Below are 10,597 nucleotides of genomic sequence, written 5' to 3'. Positions count from 1 at the left end.
AAAACAGGACTGAACCAGGATTAAACCAGGATTAAACTAGGACTAAATCAGGTCTAAACCGGGACTAAATCAGGACTAAACCAAGACTAAACCAAGACTAAACCAGGACTAAACCAGGACTAAACCAGGACTAAACCAGGACTAAACCAGGAATAACCAGTTGAATCAGTGTTTGAGTTTTGTGGGGTTTAAACCTGGAACATGTGAGCCAGACCTTGTTTAAATCCTGTTCTGTTTATCTGCTGTGACTAAAAGGGTTTTATTCTGCACTTTTCTCTTTTAATGTTAAACTTATAATGATAATTTATGCTTTGATTTGTTTGTATTGTGATTTTAATGTGTTTCTTATTGTGTAAAGCTCTATACTGATAAACTTTCCTTGCTTTTCTCTTACATGAGTTCCTGGAGTCTGGAGGTCGACGTGTTACTCAGCGTTATCAGGCGATATTTTATTTTATACAAAAATGAAAATAACATTGGAAGACAGACATTGAAAATAAATCCTTCATTAAAAAGTGACTATCACAACATATCACACTGGACAAATTATCATGAAACAAAAAAGTGCAATTGACTTGGAAAGTACCTGACAGCTCTTACTTCTGTACAACAGCGCCCTCTGTTGACTCGTCACATGTCCCAGTTTGTACCATGTGGAAAACTGCTAAAAAGCAAAATAAATTATAGGTCCAGAAACATGAATTCACAAAAATAAAATTGTTTTCTATAATAATCTAAAGACTTTGTAACAGATCCCCTGAGGATGCTTCATTAAAAGTGCATAACATAAAGATTTTAAATAAGACTTTGGTGGTAGGTTACTCAGTGCCTCTAGAAATTTCTATATTATAAATCAGCATGAAGTTTTCCTCTGCGTAACACTTTAATCCTCTTTGCTCCATTTGGTAACGACGGTCTTGCGATACGTTCGGCGTTCTGAAATGTTCCGTTTGACTTTGACCACGGGGGGAGCGGAGACGTCCAGCTCCAGAGACGGACTGGAGTGGGATTTCTTCAGCCCTCCTTCGTCGTCCTCGTCCGAAACCTCCGCGCAAAGGTTTCTGTCAAAGTGGCTCAGGTCTGCGCTGTTTATTGTGCTGTCGTCTGAAGTATTCACGCTCCTCCAGACCTCCAGCACTTGAATGTAGGCTTCATATCGACAAATCTGATCGAGAAGAACATCGTTTTTGAACTTGTGCGAGCTAAAGAATGAACAGTTTACACGAGTGAGAGTGTGTACCTCATGCTGCAGGTACTCCGCTCTCAAACGATGCTCTTCCAGCTCCTTGGCTTTGGCTCTTCTGCCCTCTGGTGGATTTTCATGGAGATAAGACAGGTCCGCTTTGAAGGATTCCAGCATTCCCACATGAGACTGCAACTGACGGTCCTAAAAACATATATACATGTAATAATGACAGTAATTATAACAATAATCAGACTTATTACCAACAGAACACTTTCCATTTCGTTTCTATCACAAAAAAGATTGCATTTTTTAAGCTTTGTTTTCATGATTCTGGGCAAAAGTTGTAAAAGAAACAAAAAAAGTAAATAAAAAGTTGACTATTTTAGCTGGTAGTTGTTAGAAATGCAGTGTTACCAGGGTGTTTGCAGACTGCGAGGCGGGAAGAATAGGTCGACAGAATCTCCTTTGGGAGCCCACAGCAGCAGGAAAAGGAGGCGACGAGTAAAGAGCCGACACCAGGTTAATGCGGTTAATCCAAGACGCCATTTCCGCTTTGGATCTGGAAACACAAACGTGACACTGGTCTGTAAAGGTGCGGCATAGATCAGCTCTAATATCTGTATCTGACGTTATCTGAGGGGTTTAAAAAAATGACATTTGATACCGTGATTGTTTTTGTCAGCGTGTGTCATTCCCACAGACTGTTTAAAGAAGTGGATTAAGTCGCCTGATTTGTCTGTTATTAATGTTCATATCTTGATTTACAGACACAAAAGCGAAATAACAACCCCAGGATCATGTAGAGCGGGTTTATACGAACATTTAAAACCAAAATGATGAGTCTGACAGCAGCAGGTACAGAGAGAGGGGACAGTTTGCTAACGTAAAGTGAATAAGAGTCAGAATCGATGGAGCCGGACGTGCGCACATGATCACTTCCTGTTTGTAACGTAGCGGCTAGCAGGTTAGCTATGTCCATTTATATAAACAGTCTATGGTCACTCCTAGATAAACACATTTTGTTACTGCTTTTACAAAAGTGAAAAGTGAATTTGTGATGTTTACTACAACTTAAGATACGTCTGTGGGTCTTGATAAACATTTGAAAAGCCGTCAGACAAAGGAATAAGCCAAATATCTGTCCAACCTGATGGATCTGTGTGACTTACGAAGCTTGAAACAGAAACACCCTCCAGTCGGCGGTCTGCAAACGAAACACGTGTGGCCTTTTGGTGTATTCTGCTGCCTCTTCAGCCAGAGAGTGATGCACGCTCACTACCTCCTCGCTGATCTGCGGCTCCCTTCTGTAATCGTCCTGAGACAAACCAGAGAAACAATGAATACACTCCAGTTGAACAGTCATCCAAGTCTAACAAGGAACATTCTAGACCTTAATATAACGTAGGGCTCTTTAAATATGTTACTTATTTTACCAAAGATTACAAACTCATAAGCTGCAGAACTTCTGATATTCTTTAGTTAAACATTCCAAAAAATATGACCTGGAAAAATCAATGTTTTAGCTGCATAAACGCCTGACATTTTTTTATAGGAAGGGTTGTAAAAACCTAACCCTAAGTACAATCTGTATAATCTCTTGTATAAATGTTGATTATTGTTCATATATATAATTTAAAGTGTTTCTGAGCTGGCCACATAGTTTTTTCATAGTTTGCTTGCATAAAAGTTACTCAAAAGTGCATTCGTTTTTATATTTTTCTTCTACTTAAACTGGTGTTACACGTTTATTTGATGCATCAATGGAAAAATAAGGACGGATTTGTAAAATAGAGGTCGTTGTGTGAAAAAGGGCAAAAGTACATGCTGATACTTCCTTTAACATGATTTTTATGGCTAAAAAAAGAAAAAAAGTCTAGGCGAGATATAATGGTCTATAATGTACTGTGTTAAATTGTATCCCCCAACACTGGAAAAATGGGTTAAAACTGTGAAAATGTGATTCTAAAACTGAAGAGAGACATAAAAACCTGAGTAAATGTTCATCTGTAACCTCTTATTTAGAGAAGATACAAATGCAAACTGTAAAATACCACGTACTGCTGTTTTTGTTGGTTCCATTTCTCATTTTATGTGGTTTGAAATGTTAAATGTACTGAGGTTTATATTTATAAGTGTGTGACTATTTGTCCAGGATTGGTTTTAATAAATGTTCCAAAGAAAACGCAAAAAAAAGTCATCCAAGTCTTACCTTTTGAAAGTAAAGAACCATTCCACGCAGCATAGCATTAAAAATCTTCCAGCCTCTTTTTCCCCACGGAGCTGCAGAGAAATTATAATAAAATTGTAAGTCACGCCTGCAAATAAATATAAATTTCCCTTTTTCTCTGGACTTACTGCGTTTGCCGTCCACATCAGCGTGAATCTTCCTTTGGAGAAATCCCTGTTTGATAACTACTGCACTTTTGTCATACGGGACATCGAGGAAAGGATTGTTTTTGGAACGAATCGTCCCTACTTCTCCGGCGTCTTCTTCCAGCAGCACAGAGCTTAACTCCTCCTCATCTCTTTAAAACACAAAAAGGGATCGAAGAGGTAAAGAAAACACATCAAATCAAGTAAAACTTATATAAGAAATGATTTTGGGACCACACTTACAAAGCCCACTGTAGCGGCTCGGCCTTTATGGAACTGTAAAGACTCTGAAATAAAAAAAAACATTATTAAGTTTGATCTTTTTAACCTTAGAATGTGTAAAAAAAATAGTGTTTACTTTCAAAAGATCCTTGTTGAAGTTTTCTCCTTCATTCATGCCGTCAAGGTTGGACACAAATTTGGAGGAGGACATGGATTTTCCTACATGCTGTTTGGAAAAAAAAGGAATTACTGAGATACTTTGAATACTTAAGTCGCTGGAGGAGTATCGTTTCGTACCTGTCCGTGCAAGTCAGTGTTGAGAAGCATCATAGCACACGTGAGAGCCAATACAGACTCTGCGGGTACGTAAAGCGGCGAGAAACGCGTTAATGATGCAACTTTTGGCTCTTAATCAAACCAAAAAGAGGAAGTTTAAGCTTAGGGGCTCACCTGAAGACGAGAAACAGCCTTGGTTACACTCATGGTAGCGTCTGGAAAAATGCTGCAGCACCCGCTCCCTCTCCTGGCTCTCCCCGATGAGAACCACCACCCCGAGAAAGGACCTGAGGGAGCACATCCGAGAACACCGGGATTTATGGGAAATTTTATAAGGTGTAATTATAACGTCACCACATGCAGCGTTGCTTCTTAATACCTGAGGGCCTGGTCCAGGGTCTGCCCGTTGAAGTCAAAGTATTTCAGGTATTCTTCTCCGACGGCGTGGCTGAAGCTGTTACTGCACAAAGACGACAAACACGAGTTTTACTGCGGAAGGCCTGTGCGGAATGTGAACCACTTTGAATATGTCCAAATACATTTTTTAAATACTTTAGCAGGTTTGACAAAATGACACAACCAATATACACTTTATCAAACAAGCCAAACAAGCCAAGCAGCAGATTTTTTATAGTAAAATTTAGATTAAGACTCTAACTACATTTTTAATAGTCTTAAAAAAGCAAGTGTCCATAAAGTCTCCCTATAATTTTAAATGGATACGATATTTTAATTAGCTTTTATCTACTGTACTCAGCGGTTATACAAGTTTTTAACCACGTCGCATTTTTGTTTTTCAGGCGTCCTGTTGATTAAAGAGGCGTCCTTTTAAACGAACCCCTAAGAAATGTTGACCTTGACCTTTTGACTGAATCTGTAGCACCACAACTGCAGGATCTTTAACCGACCGTCACTGTCCAACAAGACGGTCCCTCCAAATCGGGGTCAGCGTGTTTGCAAGTTCCTCAATCAAACATTTCCAGACCGTTGGATTAGAAGAGATGGACCAGAACTCACACCTCTGGATTTCTTTCTAAAATGTCGATTTCTTTCTAAACGTGGCTCTGATACAGTGATCATGGCAAAAAATCCAGTCCCGTCTTGTGCTTCGTGTGACTCATGGAGCTCAAATAGAGGTGGATTAAATGAGGTAAAGACTTTGTAAACCACTGAGTACAATAGAACAAGTCTGAGTAAGATATCTGATCAACTGCGTTTGTACTACACATTTTTTTATTTTAAAGAGACTTAATAAACACTGTACAGTAGTTTATTAAGAATTATTCCGGCTTTGTAGCGACTAATCCCTTCATTAAGTAGTTACAAAGCCCAAATCCTTACAGCGTAGTTATTGAAAGATAAGAACATGCTTACTCTTTATCCAGGTGTCTGACCACATGTTTCCGCTGGATGCCGTCCAACTTAAAAAGCCTCTCAGCCAAAAGCCGCGCCTCATCTCTGTCCACTGCTCCATTCATGTGTGCGGTCACAGTTTGGTCCGCTTTACTTTGCTCTACGTTTTCCCCTTCTGTATGCAGCTCGTTTTCACTTTCTTCCGTAGCTTCTTCCTCTTTGACCTCATAAAGGACCTCATTGTGCCTTGCTCTTGACTTGTCTGCTTCTCTGAGATCGGTGAGAATCTCTTGGGGAGACGGGCCACATGAAGTGTTTATTTTATCCTCCATCTCATCTGTAGGTGGCGGATAATCTTGCTCTTGTACCTGGTTAGACGCAGCATTTTGTGATATTTGTGCATTACTGCCAGTCATATAGTCGTAGTCTTTCTGCAGATGAAACGCTTCTACAGAGTTTGCTTGTGCGCCGCTCTCAGCTGCAGGTGTGGTTACTTCGCTGACTTCACTTTGCTCCTCTTCATCAGCCTGTTCACTGCACACGTGTTGGCGTACGTCTTTGCACATGACTGCCGTTTCACCGGACTCTTCACAAAACTGGAGTGAATTGCTTTGTTCTGTCACGCTCTTTTCCAGCCGCGATAAGTCGTCCAAAATCTGCTGCAAATCAATTAGCTTATCGGTGTTTATTCTGAAGTTTGTTTCCTCCCGTTGCAGTACCTCAGCAGCGACTTCCCTACGGACGACAAAGAAACATTTTAATGACGGTTCTCCATAACAACGCCATATAATGTTTTGTACACATTTCCTGTTCTGCTTTTCACAGAGAAGTGTCCATACTCACGCTGCACTCAGACGCCTGGCAGCTGTGGCCTCTTCATCCGTCACAAGCTGCTCCTCGTCCCCCTCTCCTCCTCCTGCGATTTCATCACCGTTTACTAAAGCCGGTTCTTCCTCTAAATCTGCCTGTCCAGTCAGCAAAACGCCACTTTCCTCTGGACTTTCTACCAGCCTTAAATGCTCGATATCATCCTCTATGAATTCTGCAAACTGAATTTCTACACAACTGTGAATGAAGTCTGCATCAACAGATTCCCCTTGTGATGTACCTTGAAAAAAACATGCCAAAAAAAACGTTAAATCAAAGTATTACGGTGTAACATTTCTGGTGAAGAGTTTGCCACCTGCTTGGAGACGTTACTGCTTTGCCCAGAATGCTCCGCAGTATGAAATTAAACTTGTCTATCTCCTTGGAGACAGCAGGGGACAACATGAGGCTAGTTACAGATCTGTGGACTCGCAACTGGCAGTAAGAACGAAATAACACCTCCATGGGGACAAGCAGGTAACAGCCCCTTTACCACAAAAGTTACACAGTGGGCATTTAAAAATAAAGTGTTTTTTATAGCACCTACCGAATTTGTGGTCTAAGAGCTTGTGTGTCGCGTGTTCCTCTTCCTGTGTTCTGTGCGAGTTTGTGCTTTCCGTATCACATGGCTGAAATTTACGACCAAAAGTAATTGTCAATAGTGAGCACAAAAAAGTAATTCTTTTAAATGACAACAACCAAACAGCGAGGAAAGTGTGAAGCGACTGAAGTAACGACACCTTTATAGATGTCAACAACGGCAAATGGTCAACTGATAATGTGGTATTATTCAAACTACCGGCTCCATTTGTCACGCAATATTTTAAAAAGGTCAATAAAATTACCTTTAAATTGGGTCCCATCCATTCTGCCTCGGAGCAGAGAAGCAGCCACGAATCAAACTCGTCTTGTTCTTCGGCGTCGGCCTCTTTGAACAGATGGCTATGATCACTTTCAGAATTAATAGGGAAGGACGCGCTGAGGGCCTGTGTTAGAGCATCCGAGTGGGGTTGATTGGCCACAACCTTGTCCGTCTCATGTGGAGGCGTCCCAGAGCTCGGCCTGGGCATATCCCAGTCCTCTGAGGCCAGGGACAGCGGTGTTGTGTTGCAGACTGGCCATATTATTTGTTCCCAAGTCTCCGTTTCGGCCGCAGTACCTTTGTTGTCTGTGTGGAAATAAATATGCTCTGGCTCTACTTCCTGGGTTATAAGCAGCTCCGTATGCTCCTTTGCCACAGCATCTGGTTGTCCATTGAGGTATTGATGTTCTGTAGAGGCCCGTGATTCGTGGCTAGGCGCAAAAAGAACAGAATTTGTGGCTTCAGGAAGGGAGGAGCGCAAGTCTTCCTCCTCCATTTGCAAGTCAGTTTTTGGTCAGAGAGGTTGTAATGAAAAAACAGCATGTAGCTAAAAAAAAGTTGACCTTGGGATAGTTATAAATCTGTCATCTGTTACCCAGAGTAAGTGTAGCCAGATCTGAAATACAAGAAAGAATCCATCAATTAGCTATTTTTATACCTCTAGGTTGGGCAATCAATGCAGAGCCCGTTAGCTGATACGAATGCACAGAAGAATAGGCACTTCCTGGAAGAAAATACATCAAGTGGACCATTATTGATTATTTGAATTTATAAGAACAAGTTATAAAGCCTGACACAAACTTACCATATGTTAAAAATCATCCACTTAAGATTATTGTCATCAGAAAACAAGCCATCTATGAGACACAGACTCCACTGCACTGTACATGCAAAGCTATAGTGCATTTCTACTTCCTGAGGAAAGTGCAGAAAGTGAGAATACTTGAAAGAGGAGTAGACATGGTGGTGGGCGGAGTTTATGGGCTGTATCTTGTTCTGACTGTGAGTTCTTTTTAACTGGCTGTTTATTATTTTCAGTCTGTACCAATGTGACCCTCACCCTCAAACTGTGAAGGAGTCAAAACCTTTACCGTCATCACTGTTTGCAACACAAACAGCCTCTGTCTAGCAACACACAGACTGACAACAAAAACATCAGCTGTGCCAAAGTGATTAAAAGAGGACAAGCACGAGAGACAGCAAAACACCTTATAAGAGTCTACATTTACCTTCATTTACATCATTCTATAACGACTTTGCAACTCTCATCCTTCAGGTGCAACCAACATCCGGGACAGACCCCCGCCACATTTCCTGTGCTGATGCTAACTAGTTAGTTCCTGTTGAGGCTTAGCAACTGATGTCCATTTATTGAGATGTTGTGTCATTGTTCAAATCTCATTGAATTAAACTGCTGACATTGAACTTTATGTTGTTATTTGACTTATAATGTCATTGTTGTTTACATTTCTAGAAGGAGTTATATTACAGGAAGGTGATATATGCATCTAGCTCACTCAATATTAATAAAATGGAAGCCTCAGTCTGAAAAGAGTCATAATAACAGGGGGGAAATCTGGATTTAAGCATGACTTACCCCCGCTGGGTTTAATATCATATGACCATCTGGCTTGTATGGTTCTCGGAAAAAGATGGGCAATAATATTACACTGAGATGCATTTAAAATTAAAAACAGAATGCACACTGTCAAAAATATTAAGTGCAAGGATCTATTTTGAAAAGTATATCACTTTAGCTAGCGAATCCCCTACACAAACCAGTCCTTGTCTTTGCTTTTACACACAAACGTGATCTCCTCTTACTGAAACTGGACACTGATTAATCAAAAATGGCTGAACATGGAGAAAAGATGTGTTTATGTTAACAAAAACAGTGCACTGGGGGATAAGTCAAGAAATATCTAAGAGACAGGAGCCCCACCCTCTGCTTAAAGGCATGCAGAAACACACATACTGGACAGGTAAGAGTAGTGGCCCAACCCGATTCTTACAAATAACTCCAAACTCTACAGCAAATACGAATCCATAACTCAACTACTATATTTCAATGTCTATTCTCTTTTGTTATAACAGATTAGTGTTTTTCTCTTTTGTTATTACAGAGCAGTGATGCAGACTGTTCAGTTTAGTGGGTTCAGACTTTACAACACGTTTAGGGAAATTATAATGAGCAAAATTACAATAATGCTTAATGTTAGTTTGGGATTCATTTCAGTGCCACATCACCAAGGTTAGGTTGCTTGCTAAATAATAAAAACTGCAAGATTGGCGTGAATGTTCAGAATGTGTTGGGGGTTTTTTTGTTTTGTTTTTTTGGGTGTTTTTTTTTTTTTTTTTGCATTTTGACAGATGGAAACATTTGTTCTTTGTTGCCATCTTTACAGTGTTTTGTTGTTTTTTGTGGTGCTGTACATCAAAATGCCTCTTTAATCTATATCTCAACTGAATACCCATAATCGAACCCCATATTAGCGTTTATGTGTAAAATGTTGTTGTTTAAAGCAGCATTAGTGTGTTTGGTTTGATGAGCTAGCCTTAACTAGCTTTAGCATTTATAATTACCGTAGGAATTCAGGAGCTGCTGGACCTTCTTAGTCTTCACCGCGTTAAAGTTCAAGCAGGAGACATCTTTGAGAGTCGGATCTTTCACCTTTCATCGTTATTTTATGGGGAATTGTCTGTTGATGAAGAAGGCGCTGTTGTGTTTGCGTCGTTTATAATCTGAAGGCATCCTCAGAACCATCATAATGATCGGTGCGGCTGAGCGGTGTCACCCCGCGCCTGAAGGGGGCGCTACGCAGAGGCCAGAGCGGCTCAGAGCACCAAAACAAACCTAAAACAAACTGCAACAAACCTGCGCTTGTGGCCGGAGTTGCCAAGTCTGATTCTTTATAGCAACTTTGACTTTCAGCGGCTTTTTTATCTTAATTTTTTTGTTTTATTTTTTAATTTTAATTTTAATTTTAATTTTAATTTTAATTTTAATTTTAATTTTAATTTTAATTTTAATTTTAATTTTAATTTTAATTTTAATTTTAATTTTAATTTTTTGGAAAGTCGCTTGCAAATGTTGACACTCGCTGGTGGAATTTTTCTTTTGTGTTTTTTTAAGCCTTTAAGTTATAAAACGGTTCTGTTTAGCTATGCATATGACGGAAAGGCTTTTATTCTGCACTTTTTTCTTTTAATGTTTAAAATGATGAATGAAAATGAATGAAAATTATAAATTAAATTGTATTCAATTATTTTAATTATATATTATTATACTCTTATTTTTTTGTATTATTATTATTTATGATTATTTATATTTTGATTTGCTTGTTCTCCGACGATTAAAGGCACACGTAGAAGTGGGCAATACACCGAATTATCAATAAGAATATATACATGGTTCTGTTTACTGGTGCATATGAGGTTTTTCTCTTTTAATTTTAATT

General features: G+C 39.5%; 1 protein-coding gene across 3 annotated transcripts; it reads right to left on the bottom strand.

The window, feature by feature from the left end:
• Positions 1-433: 433 nt before the first annotated feature.
• Positions 434-9,943, bottom strand: LOC117392090 (exchange factor for Arf-6). Of its 3 annotated transcripts, none has more exons than XM_055231566.1 (16): positions 9,723-9,943; positions 7,123-7,755; positions 6,825-6,906; positions 6,254-6,518; positions 5,432-6,145; positions 4,437-4,517; positions 4,232-4,344; positions 4,079-4,137; positions 3,918-4,007; positions 3,803-3,846; positions 3,542-3,711; positions 3,396-3,466; positions 2,356-2,501; positions 1,601-1,745; positions 1,241-1,387; positions 434-1,165 (listed from the first exon to the last, which is right to left on the bottom strand). In XM_055231566.1, the coding sequence occupies exons 2-16, from the start codon at positions 7,633-7,635 to the stop codon at positions 884-886; spliced, it is 2,922 nt and encodes a 973-aa protein (XP_055087541.1). In that variant the 5' UTR covers positions 7,636-7,755; positions 9,723-9,943; the 3' UTR covers positions 434-883. The 3 variants fall into 3 exon arrangements, with proteins under 3 accessions (XP_055087541.1, XP_033845962.1, XP_055087540.1); XM_033990071.2 differs by lacking the exon at positions 9,723-9,943 and adding an exon at positions 7,945-8,065 and having other exon boundaries at positions 7,123-7,863; XM_055231565.1 differs by lacking the exon at positions 9,723-9,943 and adding an exon at positions 7,945-8,065.
• Between the last annotated feature and the right edge of the window lie 654 nt (positions 9,944-10,597).

This window comes from Periophthalmus magnuspinnatus, chromosome 23, assembly GCF_009829125.3.
Source record: "Periophthalmus magnuspinnatus isolate fPerMag1 chromosome 23, fPerMag1.2.pri, whole genome shotgun sequence".
Taxonomy (NCBI): Eukaryota; Metazoa; Chordata; class Actinopteri; order Gobiiformes; family Gobiidae; genus Periophthalmus; species Periophthalmus magnuspinnatus.
Note: the sequence above shows the minus strand (reverse complement) of the source record. Positions and strands in the feature narration are given on the sequence as shown.